This window comes from Ruditapes philippinarum, unplaced genomic scaffold, assembly GCF_026571515.1.
Source record: "Ruditapes philippinarum isolate M1 unplaced genomic scaffold, ASM2657151v2 ctg3718_1_1_1_1, whole genome shotgun sequence".
Taxonomy (NCBI): domain Eukaryota; kingdom Metazoa; phylum Mollusca; class Bivalvia; order Venerida; family Veneridae; genus Ruditapes; species Ruditapes philippinarum.
Genome location: NW_026854562.1, coordinates 54545 through 76182, shown reverse-complemented (window position 1 = coordinate 76182; position 21638 = coordinate 54545). Strand labels below are relative to the sequence as shown.

Below are 21638 nucleotides of genomic sequence, written 5' to 3'. Positions count from 1 at the left end.
TCATAACTCCAAAAGCCTATGAGATATTAACATGAAACTTCATAGGTGCATAGATCTCACTCAGGAGTGTGTGCAGTGCACAAGAATGATAACTCTTTCCTTTTCATATTTTTTTTGAGTTATTGCCCTTTGTTATTTTTCATACCTAATTTTTTCACCCTGAGTGGAGCATAACTTCAAAAAGTGTTTGAGATATCAACATGAATGTCATAGAAGGATAGATCTTATTGAGGAGAAATGTTGTGCGCAAGAATGATAACTCTTCCCTATACAATTTTGAGTTATTGCCCTTTGTTGTTTTTTCATGCTATTTTGTCCAGAGCTTATCTGAAAAAGTATTTGAGGTATCATCTTGAAACTTCATAGGTGGATGGATCTCATTGAGGAGGAGTGCAGTGCTAAAGAATGATAACTCTGCCCTGCATTATTTTGAGTTATTGCCCTTTGTTATTTTTCAAAATTAATTTTTGTCCAGAGCATAACTCAAAAAGCCTTTGAGATATCAAAATGAAACTTCACAGGTGCATAGATCTCACTCAGGAGTGTGTGCACTGCACAAGAATGATAACTGTACCTTTTATAATTTTTGAGTTATTGCCCTTTGTTATTTTTCATACTTAATTTTTCAATTCAATTTTTTTCTCAAAAAGTATTTGAGGTATCAACTTGAAACTTCATAGGTGGATAGATTTTACTGAGGAGGGATGCAGCACACAAGGATGATAACCTACCCTGCATTATTTTTCAGTTATTGCCCTTTGTTATTTTCAGCCATCAGTATTCACATAGGTTTCAAATCTGTAATCACTATAGCCATCAGTTTTCATTACCAAAAGACCTCTTAAAATGGAATTATTCTGCTCTACTACATATACATTCTTCCAATGAGCAAACACATTCGGCGGGGGATGGCCATGTTGACATGGCTCTTGTTTAAAATTGTGAACATACTTTTCTTGATATCGCACAAAACACCACACGGCAATATTGTTGACAAAAGAAAATGACAAGAGACGCAAAAATGCAAAAATTAAGCAAAAATAAAGTACTGTTTACCTTTCTAAAATATTTGGGAAAAAAAGGCGAATAGACAACATAAAATTCTCAATCATTTTTGTTTGAGGAATATTAAAAAAGCCATAATTCCTCCTAAAAGTTCAATTAAAAATAAATGCCCCTTCATGACAAAGCTTCTGTGAAATATTTTGCTGAAAACCTGGTTGCATCGCATTGCGATGTTCCTTGTGTTGGATATTTTCCGTACCATTCCTTACTGTCAACTTTAACTGTATGTAGATATTATGATAATTTCCATTATGAATGTGTAATAAGTGAGTAAAGTAAAATAGTCTTTGAATTAATTTAGCATAATACATTCTGTGTGAAAATATAAAGTATAAATGGATTACATACATCTGACAATTTTCTCTAGGCAACCTGTATCGAGATACATATCATATCATGGGCCCTGTACAGCTTTATGTATGGTATTGTGAGGTGAGCGTATTATTACACCCTTAGGGTGTCCTGCTAACAGCTCTTTTTATGTGTATGTTAAAAAGCTGCTGCTTTATGGCTAGATTTATGTTTCAGCAAAAAGAAGCTTACGTGAAAGAAGTAATGGAGTACTCACAAGCACATCCTGACGACATGGAGATAAAAAAGATCCTTGAAGATGAGACACATAGAAAGGTGGTTTATTATTGAAAATTTGCATTCATTATACCCGCACAAACAAAGTTTAGGATTAAGCTTGTCATTTCAGTTGATAACTCTAGTTCGAATTTGACTTCAGACCACTTACTTTAAAATAGATATGGCCCTATTTGACTCTAAATTTTGAAGTAAAAGTGAAGCTATTGTCATGACCTTTTTGGGGGAGGCTGCATTTTTAAGATTTTGTTTATTATGGTAGTACTTAATACTAATAATGCTATTTTATTGAGAGTTGGTACAAAAATGCACTTTGATGAGTTCTACCTGCCACACCAATTTTCATGTTTAAAGGTCAAGGTTAGTGGTAGCTTTAATTAGTAAAATGTTACGGTCCACTTAGATATTTTACATGTAGTTTAAACTTATGTTTCTTTATAAAAGTGTTGTAAATCATGCACCGGGGATCAATATTGGCATCATCCTTGGGGTTACAAAGTCTAGATTTAAGATATTAAGGAAAACACATTTAAATTATTTTGTGGAAAACTACAAAGCCTAAAGATTTTTGCCTTCTGGACCTTTACACAAGCTATATAAATCATGACTGCTCGGCAAGATTAGAATGGCCTTGTTCTCAGTGGTCATTTAGTTTATGTAGACATGTCATTTAGTTTATAAAGATTATGTATATAGTTGAATAGCAAGCAGTTCATAAATTTTTTTTTAAACTTCAAAACCCAGATGCTGAGGGCATAGTCGGATTTTAAAAGTATTTCACAGAAATGATCATCATATTGAGATGACGTGTCGTGCACAACATTTGGGTTGTAACCTTGAAGGTCAAGGCCACAGCATGACCTTGCAGCAAAATCGTGTCCGGCACATAACTCCATAATTTGAAGTCGGTTTTGCAACTATTTCACAAAAATGATCACCATAATGAGACAATGTGTCGCGTGCAACATTTGTGTTGCTACCTTGAAGGTCAAGGTCACGGCATGACCTTGCAGCAAAATCGTATCCAGCCCATAACTTCATTACTTGAAGTCGGATTTAACAACTATTTCACAGAGATGGTCACCATATTGAATCGACGTGTGGCAATGCAAACATTTGGGTTGCTACCTTGAAGGTCAAGGTCACAGCATGACCTTGCATCAAAATCATGTCCGGCCCATAATTTCGTTATTTGAAGTCAGATTTTACAACTATTTCACAAAAATGATCACCATATTGAGACAATGTGTCTTGCACAACATTTGGGTTGTTTTTACACTTTGAACTTTGTCTGTGACATAACTCTGACACTACAAGAGGTATACCTTCCTGTGTCCAAAACCTATTTGGGGAGCATCACCCTGTTCAACCTGCTCTTGTTTTTTTTTTCAGGCAAAGGTTTCTACCTCAAAGAAGACTACTAAAACAAAGGAAGAATTAGAGTCAAGCGAGGTAGGATTTTAAATTTTCATTAAAGCGGCATGCGGCTAGATGAGCCATAAAAATTTCAAGAAAATTCAACTTGAGAAAACTATATGCTTTTAAGGAATAATGAATTCAAAATTCATGTTATAATTTACATGTAATGTGCCATTTATGATTGATTTTGCAGTTATTATCACATTTCTACTGTTTTAGTCCTATTTTTGCATATTTTAAGTCCACTTTAAAAGCTTTGTATACCCGACATTATGAAATGGATTTTTTTAAACTTTTATTGACTTAAGTGTAACCAGTCATGTAGTAAGTTGCCAAAATATTTTCATCACATAAGCTGAAACTTTTTGCGGTAGGCATGAGATAGTGAAAAAGAAAATTACTTGTTTTTTTTTGTTTTTTTACATTTTACTTTCTATATGTAAATTTCGACCTAAAAACTTGTTATTTTTACTATATTACAGTTGGACGATACCATGAACACAACAATGAATGACACAGGCAGAACCAGCACACCATTGAAAACTCCAGTAATGCACTATCATATAAACATAATATAAGCCGCGTCATGACAAAACCAACATAATGGGTTTGCGACCAGCATGGATCCAGACCAGCCTGCGCATCCGCGCAGTCTGATCAGGATCCATGCTGTTCGCTATCAGTTTCTCTACTTGTTATTGGGTTTGTAAGCGAACAGCATGGACCCTGATCAGACTGCACGAAGGCGCAGGCGGGTCTGGATCCATGCTAGTCGCAAACCCATTATGTTGGTTTTGTCATGACGCGGCTCATTTAACCTGTAAAAGACTCGAAAATGTGATTAGCATTTTCTCCCAGCAAAGAGCCATGTCCACCTGCTATTTTATGCAATGTCTATTCTAAGATTTAAAAAACGGGGGAGGGGGGGGATTTTTATCGAAAACTGAGATTTTATTACATTTGTTGATTGTTTTCCTTCTTTCTCTATGTAAAATTTCCCCCCTGCCTCTTTTCTTCTTTCTCTATGTAAAATTTCCCCGCTGCCTCTTTTCTTCTTTCTCTATGTAAAATTCCCCCCTGCCTCTTTTTCTTCTTTCTCTATGTAAAATTTCCCCCCTGCCTCTTTTCTTCTTTCTCTATGTAAAATTTCCCCCCTGCCTCTTTTCTTCTTTCTCTATGTAAAATTTCCCCGCTGCCTCTTTTCTTCTTTCTCTATGTAAAATTTCCCCCCTGCCTCTTTTCTTCTTTCTCTATGTAAAATTTCCCCCCTGCCTCTTTTCTTCTTTCTCTATGTAAAATTTCCCCCCTGCCTCTTTTCTTCTTTCTCTATGTAAAATTTCCCCGCTGCCTCTGAAAAAAATAGGCGGGAATTCTCAAAAATGAGTGAATCCCCGCTCTTTAGAATAGACACTGTTTTATGATTCTGACCAGGCCTTACACTGTTTTAATAGCTGTAATTTTGTATTTTGATATTGAAATCCCTTCAATCTTTGTCCAGGAAAGCTTGTTAGGTTGACTGTTCAGATATGACCAAAATCTGACAAAAAATCTGTGAACATAACAAACTTACTGAAATCTGTGAACTTTACAAACTTACTTAAAATCTGTGAACTTTACAAACTTACTTAAAATCTGTGAACTTTACAAACTTACTCATGATGATATAAAGAATTATCAAAATAGGATGGTGTGTAAATGATGCAAAATTGTGGGCTTAAATTTGTTTACCAATTTTACGTCAAGCACTAAGTCAGGGTCCACAAATACTGAGAAAAATATCTCGGTAAATGTATTATACTGGTTATTATTGAATGCGCCCCTGAAAGCTCTCAGTATGACAGCATTTGCCAAGCACACAAATACTGAGAAAAATATCTCGGTAAATGTATTATACTGGTTATTATTGAATGTGCCCCCCTGAAAGTTATCAGTATGACAGTAATTGACTGAGGGGCTTCTTTGGCTGAGTATTTAGGCCTTTTAAGGTTGAGTATTTCAAACCACTTATAATGGTGGGTTTGAATCCCACCAGGCATGTCATATTCTTTCATTTGAGGAAGCTACTCCAGCTTGCTTATGGACTGTGGTTGGTTCTACTCAGGTACCTGCTCATGTCTCCGTGATTAGAGGAGCACCTGTCTTCTTCTCCATCAAAGAAGATGGAAAGTTGTCATATAACCTTACCAGTGTTGGTATGACATAAAACTGAACCAAGAAAAAAATGTGTCTTAACAAAAAAACTGTAATTATCTTGTATTTAACATGCAGCCAAGTGTAAAGTGGTTGCACATTGGTTTAACACTTGGTTGCAATCTTGACAAAATCCATTTAACTTCTTTTTTTTTCAACATGAATATTCATTCTTTTTCAGAAAAAGAAAAAGAGGCAACATGATGATGACAGCCAGGTTAGTTCTTTTATTTTAGATCTATTGATATTCATATCTACAGGCCTCAACACATCTTTTTTGATAGGTGGTCTGTTGGACCCCTGGATTTAAAATACAGGTGGTCTTTTTCGAAGTCAGGTGGTTATTTTTGGCTTCACTATTCAAAAAAAAGAAGGGGAGAACGAAGCAATTCTACTCGCCCCAACATAGGTGTTGCACTTTGGTATAGTTTTTGTGTGTGCAAGTTTGTATCTTTAAAACTGCTGAAGGGAATGGGTTAAAATTTGACGCACTTGTTCTCTGTGATTATATTACATGATGGACACAGGTCCCAGAACCATGAGTAACCTTTTCACAGAGTTATGCCCCTTTTCTTACTGACAAACATTTAGTAATGGCAGAGACAATACATTTTAAATCTAAATATTAAAAATATTTCCAGGAAAGTGTTTGTTTTTCAAGATCAGATTATGAGGATAGCAACCTGGCTAGCATATTGAAGAGCACTTCATCACCTTAGTGCATTAACAGGTTCCTTAGTGCAGTAACAGGTTAAGTCCTTCTAAATTTAATAGCAGTTAACCAGTTATTGCACTAAGGTGAGTTGTGTATAAGCATTAACACTACCATAGCATATATATTTCATTATTATTTTTAATACTCAGTAAACCTGGGACATTTACCATACTACATATGTCATATTGCACTGAAATTAGCTGATGAAATGTTACTGGGACAATTTTTTATGAGGAAAGGGCGTTGAATTGATGCAAATCAGGTTAGCTAACTTTAATAAACCGTCCATTATGTGTTTCAGGACTCTAGCCCAACAAAGAGTAAGAAGATGAAAGTAAGGAAGGTTTGGACGGCAGAAGAGATGCATTTTGAAAGCAAATATGCAGATTATAAAGCCGAACATCCGGACATGGACGACGATGTAGTGCGGAGAAAAATTGCAAGCAAGTTTAAGAGATTGTCCGAGGAGAAAATAGTATGTATACATAAGATATTACAAATCCTTGTCACAGCCAGTGTCCTTACAGTCTTAAAATGTGCTGAATTTGAGTTCCTTTCTTAAAAAGTGCGTAAAATAGGGAAAAAAGTGCTTAAAAGTCGTTGAATTTGATAACTCTCTTGAAAAGTGCTTAAATTTACTGCAAATATGCTTTAAAATTATTGACATACATATTGTTGGTAAAAAATCAACAGTTAACAAGAAAGATAAAGACAAAAACAATTCAGTTTAGTACCAAAATGAATGAAATGTTTGCTCAACTGGAACAGTACAGGGATGAATTGCAGTTGATTCGAACTAGTTTGGGTATGGATATACCACAGTTCACTTTTGTTGTTCGTCAATATTAACCTTATGATGGCATTCAACAAAAAATGGCTATCCAAGGGTTGAAGAAAAGTTACTTTATCATTGGTTACAAATGATATATGTTCAAAAAATTGTATTTGAACAATAGGAAAACGTGTTTAAAAAGTGCTTGAATTTTGGCATTGGATGTCTGTATGAACCCTGCACTTTGAAGTGTTTTTCTTCTTTTTGTGTCGCCTCTACGGAGTAGTGGCGACATATAGGGATCACTTCTCCGTCGTCTGTCTGTCCATCTGTCTGTCCGTCCGTCTATCTGTCCGTCCGTCCGTCACAAAACTTGTCCGGACTACCCTTCATAAACTACTGGTGCAATTTCATCCAAACTTTACAGGAATGATCAGTATCAAGTCTAGTTGTGCATATTGTCAGCATTTTCCGGTTCAATGATTTTTGTCAGAGTTATGGCCCTTTAATAATTTTTAATTTTAAAGTTTGTCCGGACTACTTCTCTTATACCACTAATGCAATTTCAATGAAACTTTACAGGATTGATCTGTAGCTCAAGTCCTTGCGCATATTGCAAGGGTTTTCCGGTTGAATGATTTTTGGCCGAGTTATGGCCCTTTGATAAAAAGGTGTTTTTTTTCTGTGTGTTGCCAGATACACAATAGCTTGTCCGGACTACTCCTCATAAACTACTCGTGCAATTTCATACAAACTTTACAGGAATGACAAGTACATATGTACTAAGTCTAGTTGTGCAATTTATGGGCCTTTTGCGGTTCAATGATTTTTGTCAAGAGTAATGGCTCTTTAATGATTTTTATTTTTAAAGTTTGTCCGGACTACTTCTTTTATACCACTTATGCAATTTCAATGAAACTTTACAGGATTGATCTGTAGCTCAAGTCCTTGCGCATATTGCACGGGTTTTCCGGTTGAATGATTTTTGGCTGAGTTATGGCCCTTTGATAAAAAGGTGTTTTTTTCTGTGTGTTGCCAGATACACAAAAGCTTGTCCGGACTACTCCTTATAAGCTACTGGTGCAATTTTATCCAAACTTTACATGATTGATCAGTACTTAGTCTAGTTGTGCACTGTCCGTCTGTCTGTCCGTCTGTCACAAAAGTTGTCCCAACATGAAATTGGCCATCATGAGGCGACACATGTGATTACTGATTGCTCTTGTTGTATAATTGATCTGTTAACCAAGACATATTGTTGTAATGAGGAACTGTTTCCTTTACTTGACACGGTCTTAATGACAGTTTTCTGTAGGATATCACTAAGTGTATTGATAACCAAATATCACATTAAGAGCAGTGATTTTTGTGTCGCCTCTACGGAGTAGTGGCAACATATAGGGATCACTTCTCCGTCGTCTGTCCGTCCGTCCGTCACAAAACTTGTCCGGACTACTCCTCATAAACTACTGGTGCAATTTCATCCAAACTACTCCTCATAAACTACTGGTGCAATTTCATCCAAACTTTACAGGAATGATCAGTACCAAGTCTAGTTGTGCATATTGTCAGCATTTTCCGGTTCGATGATTTTTGTCAGAGTTATGGCCCTTTAATAATTTTTAATTTTAAAGTTTGTCTGGACTACTTCTCTTATACCACTAATGCAATTTCAATGAAACTTTACAGGATTGATCTGTAGCTCAAGTCCTTGCACATATTGCACGGGTTTTCCGGTTGAATGATTTTTGGCCGAGTTATGGCCCTTTGATAAAAAGGTGTTCTTTTCTGTGTGTTGCCAGATACACAAAAGCTTGTCCGGACTACTCCTCATAAACTACTGGTGCAATTTCATCCAAACTTTACAGGAATGATCAGTACCAAGTCTAGTTGTGCATATTATCAACATTTTCCGGTTCAATGATTTTTAGCTCGACTATACGAAGTATTTGGAGAGCTGTCCTACTCGCCCCGGCGTCGGCGTCCAGATTTCAGATTAAAGTTTTGGTGCAGTAAAATATTTTTCACTATAACTTTGTCATTTCTTAAAGTATCAACTTCAAACTTCAAATATATGTTTCTTATCATCAACCACATCTTATGTGACAAGGTTCATAACTCTAGCACCAATATTTTCAGATTTATCTCCCCTTGAACTTAGAATTTTCCATAAAAAATACTAATTTTTACTGTTACTTCTTTATTTCTTAAGGGATCAACCTCATACTTCAAATATATGTACCTTATCATCATCCCCATCTTATGTGACAAGGTTCATAACTCTAGCACAAATATTTTCAGATTTATCTCCCCTTGAACTTAGAATTTTCCTTAAAAAATACTATTTTTTACTGTTACTTATTTATTTCTAAAGGGATCAACTTCATACTTCAAATATATGTAACTTAACATCATCCACATCTTATGTGGCAAGGTTCATAACTCTAGCACTAATATTGCAAGAATTATCTCCCAATAAACTTAGATTTTTTTACTAGAAAAATGTTATTTTTTACTATAACTTTTTTAGTTTAAAGGTATCTACCTCAAACTTCAAATACTTATTGATATTCCTTATCATCAATTACATTTTATGTGACAATGTTCGTAGCTCTTGAAGCAATATTTACAGATTGATCTTTCTTTGAACTTAGGATTTTCTTTAAGAAATATTATAACTTCTTTACTTTTTAAGGTATCTACTTCAAACTTCAAATATACATTTCTTATCATTACACACATGTTGTGGGAAAGGTTCATAACTCTAGCATGACTTTTTCTAGAATTATTCCCCTTGATCTTGGAATTTATGTTAACAAATGATATTTTTTTACGATAACTTCATACATAATTATACATAATTGGTTTTTCTTTCATAGTTTTGTCCTCCTTACTGCGTCCAGTATTTTATTAGTCGAGCTTGGCTGTCTCCTGTGACAGCTCTTGTTGTTAGAGTTATGGCCCTTTAATAATTTTTATGTCTCCCCCACCTCGGGGGGAGACATATTGTTTTTGCCCTGTCCGTCCGTCCGTCAGTCCGTCCGTCAGTCCGTCCGTCCGTCAGTCCGTCCGTCCGTCCATTCTTCGTTTCCGGACGATAACTAGAGTTCCTTTTGACCTACAGCCCTCAAACTTCATAGGATGATTGGTCTTATAGAGCTGATGATCCCTATTGTTTTTGGGGTCAGTAGGTCAAAGGTCAAGGTCACACTGACCGTTGGTCAATTTCTCGTTTCCGGATGATAACTAGAGTTCCTTTTGACCTACAGCCCTCAAACTTCATAGGATGATTGGTCTTATAGAGCTGATGATCCCTATTGTTTTTGGGGTCAGTAGGTCAAAGGTGAAGGTCACACTGACCGTTGGTCAATTTCTCGTTTCCGGATGATAACTAGAGTTCCTTTAGACCTACAGACCTCAAACTTCATAGGATGATTGGTCTTATTGAGCAGATGATCCCTATTGTCTTTGGGGTCAGTAGTTCAAAGGTCAAGGTCACAGTGACCGTTGGTCAATTTCTCGTTTCCGGATGATAACTAGAGTTCCTTTTGACCTACAGCCCTCAAACTTCATAGGATGATTGGTCTTATAGAGCAGATGATCCCTATTGTTTTTGGGGTCAGTAGGTCAAAGGTCAAGGTCACAGTGACCGTTGGTCAATTTCTCATTTCCGGATGATAACTAGAGTTCCTTTTGACCTACAACCCTCAAACTTCATAGGATGATTGGTCTTATTAATCAAATGATCCCTATTGTTTTAATGGTCAGTAGGTCAAAGGTCAAGGTCACAGCGACCGTTGGTTAATTTCTCCTTTCCGGATGATAACTAGATTTCCTTTAGACCTACAACCCTCAAACTTCATAGGATGATTGGTCTTATTGAGCAGATGATCCCTCTTGTTTATGGGGTCAGTAGGTCAAAGGTTAAGGTCACAGTGACCATTGGTCATTTTCTCATTTCCGGATTTCTCCATTTCCATTCCTGTTTCCATTCACAGTTATTCTCAGCAGTGGGGGAGACATGCGCTTTTTTACAAAAGCATCCTCTAGTTATTTTTAAAGTTTGTCCGGACTACTTCTCTTATACCACTAATGCAATTTCAATGAAACTTTACAGGATTGATCTGTAGCTCAAGTCCTTGCGCATATTGCATGGGTTTTCCGGTTGAATGATTTTTGGGCGAGTTATGGCCCTTTGATAAAAGGTGTTTTTTAACCAGGTTTTCCGAAGGAAAAAACTGGTTATTAGATTGAGGTATGTCGGCGGGCGGCGGGCGGACGGGCGGGCGGGCGGGCGTAAACAATTTCTTTCTGTGCGCAACTCCTCCTACATTTCTCAACAGATTTTGACCAAACTTTCACAGAAGCTTTGTCATCAAGTGCCCTGGCGCATATTGTCGGGGTTTTGCGATGAGATAATATTTGACCTAATTATGGCCCTTTGTTTTTTTTTCCTTATATAAAATATATAGTGAACAATTTATTCTGTGCGCAACTCCTCCTACATTTCTCAACGGATTTTGACCAAACTTTCTCAGAAGCTTTGTCATCAAGTGCCCTGACACATATTGCCAGGGTTTTGCAATTGATATATATTTGACCTAATTATGGCCCTTTGTTTTTTTTCCTTATATAGAATATATAGTGAACAATTTCTTCTGTGCGCAACTCCTCCTACATTTCTCAACGGATTTTGACCAAACTTTCTTAGAAGCTTTGTTATCAAGTGCCTGGCACATATTGTCGGGGTTTTGTGATTGGATAATATTTGACCGAATTATGGCCCTTTGAATATTTTTTCCTTATACAGAATATTATAGAGAACAATTTCTTCTGTGCTCAACTCCTCCTACATTTCTCAACGGATTTTGACCAAACTTTCTTAGAAGCTTTGTTTTCAAGTGCCTGGCACATATTGTCGGGGTTTTGTGATTGGATAATATTTGACCGAATTATGGCCCTTTGTATATTTTTTCCTTATACAGAATATATAGTGAACAATTTCTACAGTGCGCAACTTCTCCTACATTTCTCAATGGATTTTGACCAAACTTTCACAGAAGCTTTGTCATCAAGTGCCCTGGCGCTCACTAAATTCCCATGTTTCTTCCAAGACATCATTCAAGTATTTTTTTAAAATTGTGAACATACTTTTCTTGATATCGCACAAAACACCACACGCCAATATTGTTGACAAAAGAAAATGACAAGAGACGCAAAAATGCAAAAATTAAGCAAAAATAAAGTACTGTTTACCTTTCTAAAACATTTGGGAAAAAAAGGCGAATAGACAACATAAAATTTCTCAATCATTTTTGTTTGAGGAATATTAAAAAAGCCATAATTCCTCCTAAAAGTTCAATTAAAAACAAATTCCCCTTCATGACAAAGCTTCTGTGAAATATTTTGCTGAAAACCTGGTTGCATCGCATTGCGATGTTCCTTGTTTCTGTTTGTTGCCAGATACGCAAAAGCTTGTCCGGACTACTCCTCATAAACTACTGGTGCAATTTTATCCAAACTTTACATGAATGATCAGTACCAAGTCTAGTTGTGCACTGTCCGTCTGTCTGTCCGTCTGTCACAAATTTTGTCCCAACATGAAATTGGCCATCATGAGGCGACACGTGATTACTGATTGCTCTTGTTTTTTTCAATTTTCAAAACAACCTGTGGCTTTCTGAAGGGGGAAAATTCAGTGTGATAAATCAGAAAAGGGAAAAATGAAATTACAACAACTGAGAACACATGTTATAAAATTTTTGATTTCAATTCAATTTAACATGCATGGTACATAGCAGAGGCTATCTATAGCATTAGGGAGAGCTTTCTGTTTTCTAGCTGATATAAGTCAGCTGCTGTTTAGTCATGGTTCTGGTGAAGAATTTTAGGGGAAAATATTAGCAATTTAAGGGGGAAATATACATATTTTGGGCTAGGGGAAACAGCCTTTATTCGGCTGTAAAATACAGGAAAAAAATCACTAAAGAGATGTCAATGTTTGGTTGCAAGCCAACAGTATATTTTACTGTAGGTTTGAAAACACTAAGTACGGTGATTGAAGGTTCATGGTTTGGTGGTTCTACTTTTGTTCATTTTCACAACGGCCGTAAAAAAAGCTCACAAAAATTAATGTCACAAGATACTTGTTCAAGTCTCTTCCAGAAACTTAAGCAAATGGCCGATAAATGTTTTGTTTAATGATGATTGCAGACATCAAAATTCTTTGATGTTCATTCGATTTTCATACCCATTCTTGAGAGAATAATGAACAATTCAGTTCTAACTGGAAAAAAAACCATCTTGTAACAACATTTTAATATAAGCCAATTTTCACCCATGGCACCCTACCCCCTAGAAAATAGTTGGTGAAAACTGGCAGGCAAGTTGCACCTGAGGTCTTACTCCACCAGTACAGTAGAAAATTTACAATAGGAATTTCACAGTGTTGAGGTATCTTAAAAAAAACAAAACAGGACAGTTGTTTGTGCTATATTTTATCCCAATAATTGTTCGGTCGAATATTGGAAGAAAAGGGAGAGCTTTTGTAAATCATCCCTGCATCAGTGTCACACTTTTGTTAAGTTTTTGTGTACAAGTTGGTATCTCCAAATCTACTGAAGGGAATGGGTCTGAAACTTCACACACTTATTTAGGAGCATAATAGGACGTCACTGACCAAGGTCCATAACTTAAACATGGGTTTTGACAGAATTATGGCCCTAATGAACTTAATAAAACTGTACATTATCCATGCTCATGTTTTACTTTCAAGCACTGACAAAAGGTGAGCAGGCTGTCGCACTGACAGCTCTTGTTAGATGGTAATAATGAAATAGAAATAACAAAAATGTTTATTTCTCTTTTCAGGCTAAATACAAAAGAAAAGCAGAACAGAGGAACGATGAAAGTGACTAGTCTAGAGTTAATTTCTGAGTTTGAATTTCTATTCTACTTCATAAAGTGTTCATATTCATCCCCCGTTATGTGGTGGGAATAAAAGTATGCTCTTGCCGGACATTTTTAATGACTTTACAGCTGTTCAAAGATAGAGATGTGGCAGTTGATGTCTAGAGATAGTTTTTTAAACTTCATTTGTTGACTGAAATACTGTGAGGAGGGTTATCGCCCTGTGAATGAAATATTTTAGTATTATTGTTATAGTTTGAAGATTCTTTCTGAAACCTAATGTTGTGACTATGTCATTTACTTAGCGGTCTGGGGTTACAATATTGGTCATAAGGAGCAATTTTTTTGTGATTTTAGGAGAATTTTTAAAAAAAATAGTGATGGAAAATATTGAGAATATGTTTCATTTATACCTATCATGTGTTCTGTAGTTTCTTATCAGATAGTTACCTTAAGTTTGGTACAAAAGGATTTAGCGATCTATAGTTAATTATGTAAGTTTTTTATTGTACATGTTTAGAATTACTTGGGTAAAGGTACAAGGATCTTACATCGACTGCTGGTATAGACCGGATCACTAGCTGGAGGGTAACTGTTTACGGTGTTAACAAGGCTCTGCCACTAAACAGTTATCTGAAAGCTAGACGTTCCTCAATGTAACAACAGGCGGTGTTTGATTATTTTTCCCCGCATATTACATGTTAATCGTATATCAGAGAAAAAAAGTCTTATAGTAGTCTATGAATTTACAATTTCATTCATAATGGCAAAATGATGTCATTCTAAGAACGTAATTCATTCTTATAAGGCGTGCGTGAATGACGTCATTTGAAGCATGCAACTTGTGTAAACGGTAGAATAGTCCTGTCTGATATGCAAGAAAACGTTTCCTTTAATGCTAAAATTCTTGTATTGTTGTTAAGTTTATTTTTGGGGATGGGAATATGGTATATTATGAAATCAATCAAGGGAAACTTGTGTTCAATTTACTCTTGGAGTATTACCAGCAACAATGATTTTCCATTTCCAGTTTTATAAAGCCAGGCGAGTCAACACTTGCTAATGGTCATTTGTCTCTCACTGCAGAAATCATTCGAGATTTGTAGTTGGTTTTTACAGAATTTATTTTAATTTGACTGTGTAGGAAGCTATAAGCTTATAGACACACATTCGAATACATTCCTGGAACCAACCAGGATTTAATAATAAGTGTAAAGTGTCTTGCTAAAGGAAACAATGGCTTTCCCATGAAGGGGTTTTGAACCCGCATAGCTGTTGATTAATATATTACTAGTCCAACGCGTTAACCATTCGGATATTAGGCCACCATGCCAAGATTATTAGTTGTGGAGAAATTGGTAATTCTAGGTAAAATATCGAGTACTGCTGGTTAAGGCAAGATATGACCAAAAGAAAAATGTGTTGAAATCTGTGTAAAATCGGTGTAAAACCAGATTTAAGTTGTTTGATTTTATAGGAATTTAAAATGAATTATAAGTAATTGTCCTAGTTTAACTAGATAAACTTTCTAAAACATATTCTGATATACATATATGTATATAACACAATGTATATAATGATTAGAGAAGAGCTTTTTAGCTCACCTCACCAAGTTTGTTCAAATAAAAGCCCTGGGGTCAAAATTGGCCCGCCCCTAGGGGTCATTGATTTCCCTATATGCATATAGTAAAAACTTAAAAAAATTTCTTTTAAAGAACCCAAAAAGCTAGAGCTAAGATATTTAGCATGAAACATCTTCTAATCGGTGTCTACCAAGTTTGTTCAAATAAAAGCCCTGGGGTCAAAATTGGCCCCGCCCCAGGGGGTCATTGATTTTCCCTATATGCATATAGTAAAAACAAAAAAAATCTTCTTCTAAAAAACCCAAATAGCTAGAGCTTAGATATTTAGCATGAAACATGTTCTAATGGATGTTTACCAAGTTTGTTCAAATAAAATCCCTGGGGTCAAAATTGGCCCCACCCCAGGGGGTCATTGATTTTCCCTATATGAATATAGTAAAAACTTTAAAAAATTTCTTTTAAAAAACCCAAAGAGCTAGAGCTTAATAGATATTTGGCATGAAACATGTTCTAATGGATGTCTACCAAGTTTGTTCAAATAAAAGCCCTGGGGTCAAAATTGGCCCCGCCCGGGCTGACATTGATTTTCCTTATATGTGTATAGCAAAAACTTAAAAGTCTTCTTTGAAAAAACCCGAATAGCTAGAGTTTAGATATTAAGCATGAAACATTTTCTAGTAAGTGTCTACAAAGATTGTTCAAATAAAAGCCCTTGGGTCAAAACTGGCCCTGCCCCAGGTGTGTCATTGTTTTTTACTATATGTGTAAAGAAAAAAACTTGACCAGCTAGACCTTAGATGTTAAGCATGAAATATCTTCTAATGGGTGTCTACCAAGTTTGTTCAAATAAAAGCCCTGGGGTTTAAACTGGCCCCGCTCAGGGGGGCCTATATACAGGTGAGCGACTTCAGGGCCATCATGGCCCTCTTGTTTTGTGCCAAGTCTGTCTTGTCAATTGTCGTTGTTAGATTTTCTTTACAGTATATCTCAAACTTCAAAATTTGTTGAGAATCTCCCTGAAATAAGTAGATTTTGACCAAACTTCAATATTGTCCAGTAATGTCTGGGTTCTGTCCCTTAACAAAAACAATTATGCGTAAATATTGTAAAGAGGATTGACAACAAAGTTTGCGCAGACTAGTGCATACAAACTTAAGTAACATTGTCGGCTTATTACAAAGGCCAGATGCCATGATTAAAACTTAAATTTAAGAATTATACTTTATACACATACATTAGATTTTTGTTTTCTGTTTAATCTGTACACTTTATCATTATGTTTTATTGTATATAATTTCAATATTTTTGTTTTAATTTAATTTTATAATATTGTTTTTGGTTTGGGTCCTATTAGATGCCAATTAAGATGTATTTAATGATAGATGATTTTAAATTTTACTGTCAATTAGATTCCTGGCCATTCCAAAATTGGGATTTTAGGCTACATGTTTATAAAGATTTCTTATTGTACATATCTCGTATGTCTTTAAGAAGGCCCTCTACAATATTTGTATAAATGGTTTCAGTTTAATGCACAAGTAGGTCACAGGAGCAAAAAAAATAGTTTAAAAATGAATTCACATTGCATGTACTATAGTTTGTGGCACATTTAAATCTACAAAACTGTAGTTTTAAACATGCTTTTGTGAGCAATTTAGAGCCTTGATGGTGGTCTTGTACACTTGAATATTGACGTGACTACAAATTTTAAACTTTTTAAAATTGAGTTTAAACTGTAGACCTGTAATGAGCCTTAAAACCTTGATTTATTTTTTTTATTTTTTTATTTAAATTTTATTTTATTTCATTAATTTGTATATATTTTTATTGTATACTATGTTTTTTATACTATATGTGTTCTTTTACCATTTTTTGTACTTTCATAAATATGTGGATAGAGTATAATAGTTGTCAGTTTATCCTAAAGGTAGTCTTACTGAAATGTTTCCTGCCAAAAAATTTCTAACATTGACCAATGTCGTAATAAATCGGTCTTTTCGGAATGTTATTTTTCACAGTTTTAAGTAATTCAGTAAATTTTAACCATTAAGAACATCAATTTAGAACATATCGATAAGAAATAAGTGATTGTAAATAATCTAATACACAAGATTTTGCAAAAAATAAAGTTCCGGAAAGATTCTTTTTGCTATGATATTGGCCGATGTCAGAATTTTGTGGCGGGAGAGCATTACAGTACGACTACCTTCACATCAATGAAGCCTACTTTGTCTTGTAGTAGATGGTTTAAATGCTCATTAAGCGGCATAAATGCCTTAATTTCTCAAAAAAAATTTCTATATAATTATGATTTCCTGTTATAATTTCCAAAAAGTCACTTACTGACTTGCCAATGAATTGAATCAAATTTCACTCCTGTTGCTAGACCGCCTCCGTTGTCGAGGGGTTAGAGTCGATGACTACTGATCCAGTTACCTCTCTGGCGTGGGTTCAATCCCCGGGAGGTGCTTTGGTAGTTTAGCGTGGAGGAAGGTAGTCTAGTACTGGTGTAACTCTCCAGGAATGATGGTTAGGAAACTATCCGCCTATATGACTGAAATACTGTTGGAAAAAGGCATAAAATGAAACAAACAAACTCCTGTTGCTTTCTGGAAATCAGTGAAGTAAGAGTGACTTAGGATTATCAAAATGATTTTCTAATGAGCCAGATTTTCTTAAGGGAAATGACTGTTAAATTCTACTTGTCCTCCGTGTTACACTACTCAGCACTTGATCTCCTTGTTACACTACTTGTCCTCCGTGTTACACTACTCACTACTTGTCATCCGTGTTACTCTACTCTATCTGCAGTTCATGCAGGATTGTCATGATATACTGTATAGGTTCAGGGAGCATCCATCGCCTTGTGTGATATGTTGATACACATTATATAATAGAAATACATAAAAACTACATTATTCACAAAGTAGGTATGAAAATGTATATTTTTATTTTGACAACAATTTTATTTTTTGTGTAAAATATATATCGTATCACTTTATGAAATAAAATTGTAAAGTGTTCATGAAACAGAATATTTTTATTGTAAATGTCCTATAGGCAGCATTTGTGTCTTACATTGTTACATGTCTTAGATATATTGTATTGTAATGAAGTGTCTGTATGTACAAGTGTCCTATGGACAAATTTTCTAGTTTTGGTAGATGTACATATGAGCCCCGTCATGACAAAACCAACATAATGGGTTTGCGACCAGCATGGATCCAGACCAGCCTGATCAGACTGTTCGGATGCGCAGGCTGGTCTGGATCCATGCTGGTCGCAAACACATTACGTTGGTTTTGTCGTGGCGCAGCTCATATATCCTAAAAACTTGATATTAAGCTTGTCTTGAAAATAAGTAATCCTATCCTTACAGTGAAAATTAGCTTGAAAGTAAGCAGGCCCAAAAGTAAGGCTTTAGCAATTAACTTTACCTAAGGCCTGATATCCAAGGAACATTATGCTCATTTTTTTTTCGCTGTCAAGTTTGAGTGAATTAGTTATATACAATGTATATATGTCATGAGATTTAATTGGCCAGTGATTGATAATGAAAATGTTTAGGTTAAAAAAAATTGAATGTTACGGAGACATTCTGTATGATATTTATGAACATTTCTGTTGGTCACGTGGATTATTGATTATTTTTGCGTAGTAAGATATTAAAGGGACTTTAACTTGTGCACTCACTATTTACACTTGAATGGGCATAATTTTGTGATTAATAATAGGTTAATTATTTCATAACCTTGAAGAAGAAAAAAAAAAACTAACTCCAAGATTTATTACGCAATCGTAATTCAAAAGTATTCTTTCTTCAAAATAAGCCATAAATGTCTTACCAAAAGTTAAGATAAGGTACAGCTTATTGTCAAGGTTTTAGGGTATGTAAGAGATGTCCTTGTGAAAATGTCTGTAATGTTGTTACATTGTTGAAAATGAAATAAAGTCTTAATTACTTAATGATAACTCGCACTATGTTTTAATGCACATCTAGTTCCTTTGTTGAAAACCATTGCACAATTTATTACTTGTTGAAAGTGCACACTTAATTTTAACAATTTTAAATGTTTTATACCCTCTGTCAGATTACTTTGAATGAGTATAGTTTATAGGTGCCATCATGATGTATTGATCGTAGATATATGTATAAGGTACTTATGTAAACTTTAAAAATGAATATGCATAACTAGGGAAAGATCAATGTCAAAGAACTGTAGCTAGACCAAAGATGAATATTTAAAGAAAAGTGAGGCTCTCCAATTTACCACAAGTGTTGATTTGGTATAAATTTGCTATAGCTATTTCACATGTATGAGTTCATGGAATTATTTCAAGTGAAAATTGACCCCTCTCCTAGGGATTATATAAATAGGTTATTTTCAATACTCATAACTTGAGCATAGATTTTACTGAGTTATGCCCCTTTTGAATTTGCAACAACTTATAAATGTACCTTGATTGATTTGGTAAAAACATGGCTTCTAGGTGTAGGGTCTTGTTTAGTAGGAAAACTTTGACAGTCTTTTTTTTTTTTCAATTTAATAATATAAATCAGAAATTATCCCTCACTGTGCCTGTGCCAATTGTGTTGAAAGAAGATGGAGCAACTGTCTTTCGTATTGCAGAAATCATTGAAAACCTTATTGGTTAAATCCGTTGTTCAGATTTTGATATTAAATAGAAATGATTTTTTTTTATAGAGAACACTGTGCAAGTCTACCTATAAATTCTGATGAGCGATATAGGACTTTCATAGCCAGTTTGTTTATTACATTTAATGTTGGCAGGGACATTAAAATGGACAAATTTGAAATATTGATAGTTTGTTAAATACTTTAAAACTGCCAGCACTTAATGTTTTTATGGTTGACACCCATCTAGTGGAAGTGTTGCGAGACAGGTGATGGGGGGTATTGATCAGCTTCAGTGATAGTTTGAGTTTTTGTTATTGTTAATTAAATGAATTTGTGATGATGTTTTTTATGAGATCTTAATATATCTTTTAAACATTTCAATCTTAAGATTTCATATAAGACATTTTGGTTTTTTAAAGAACAACATTTACATCTTTGACATTTTGTTGCAAATGTGAAATTTTATTTTAATACCATAACATTTGTGACATATTTCATGTGTTATATTTAAAAAAATAAAAAATTACAAGGAATTTAATTGTTGTCACTTGTGTTTCTTTACTTCTTTCTTTGATTTGATCAGGTGAGCGATTTAGGGCAATCATTGCCCTCTTGCTACAAATATGTTGAATTTATCACAAGAAGATGCAAATGTAGAAAAAATAATGATAGTGAAAATTTGGCCGACTAGTTAAGGTCCTTGACTAAAAACCCCTTGTCTGTCACAGCTGAAGGTTTGATGCATCAAACATCTTTTAGTGGACCTCCTATAAAATAAGCCATTCAAGGGATCAATGTTAGTCATAGCCATGTTTTTATCCCCCCACCCCGAAGGGAGGCATATTAAAATTGCCCTGTCCGTCTGTCTGTGCATCCCCACTTCATTCATGTTCGGACTGTAAACTTTGTCATACATAGTGGGATTTTCATATAACTAGGCATAAAAGTCTACCACATAGAGACGATGTGTTGCGTCCAATAATCACGTCCCTACCTCAAAGGTCAAGGTCACACTACCATGTTGAAGTTCCCTTCATCACAAATAGAGTTTATAGGTACACACTTTTGTGTCCGGACTGTAACTCTGTTATGCATCGAAGGATTTTAAAATAACTTTGCACAAATGTCTACCACATCAAGACGATGTGTCGCAGCTAAGGCTTGTGTGTCCCCACTTGCACAAGACTCATGTCCAGACTATAACTTTGTCATGCATTGAACGATTTTGAAATAATTTTGCAAAAAATGTCTATCTTATGACAACATTCTGTCGCGTCCAGAAACTACGTCCCTTCTTCAAAGGTCAAGGTCACACTGTCTTATATTTTGAAGGTTCACGCTATCACAATAAGAGATAGGAACAATAATACAAAGAACAATATTCAGCAATTATTTACTTTCATTCTCTTTTCTTTTCATTATACCTGTATGCTTAAGAAACCTTTTCGTGGGCATTCGTCACTTGCATGGCAGCTCTTGTTTCTGATATGTATAGATATAGTAAAAAATAATTTCTGAAAGGCCTATGTGTTTAAGTATGGATCATCTAATGGATTTCTACAAAAAATACTCTAATTATGGCCATGGGTTATAAAATGGGTCGATTGAATTTTGAGGTCAAAGGTCAATTAAAGTGGTCTTGACTACTGAAACGTTAACCAACTTGTCATATACATAAAACGATATACCATCCTCAGGTGAGCGCTTTGTGGTTAATGGCCTTCTTTCGTATTGCCAAAATCCATTTATTATACCCG

General features: G+C 35.1%; 1 protein-coding gene across 1 annotated transcript; it reads left to right on the top strand.

Annotated features, from left to right (window-relative positions):
* Nucleotides 1–1593: 1593 nt before the first annotated feature.
* LOC132740468 (nucleolar transcription factor 1-A-like) lies at nt 1594–14782 on the top strand (the record flags this gene model as incomplete). The annotated part of the gene is given in 6 exon segments (XM_060728374.1): nt 1594–1692; nt 3046–3105; nt 3555–3620; nt 5444–5479; nt 6279–6452; nt 13620–14782. Coding segments are annotated over 6 exon segments (483 nt in total), but the record flags the coding sequence as incomplete, so codon positions are not given.
* Between the last annotated feature and the right edge of the window lie 6856 nt (nt 14783–21638).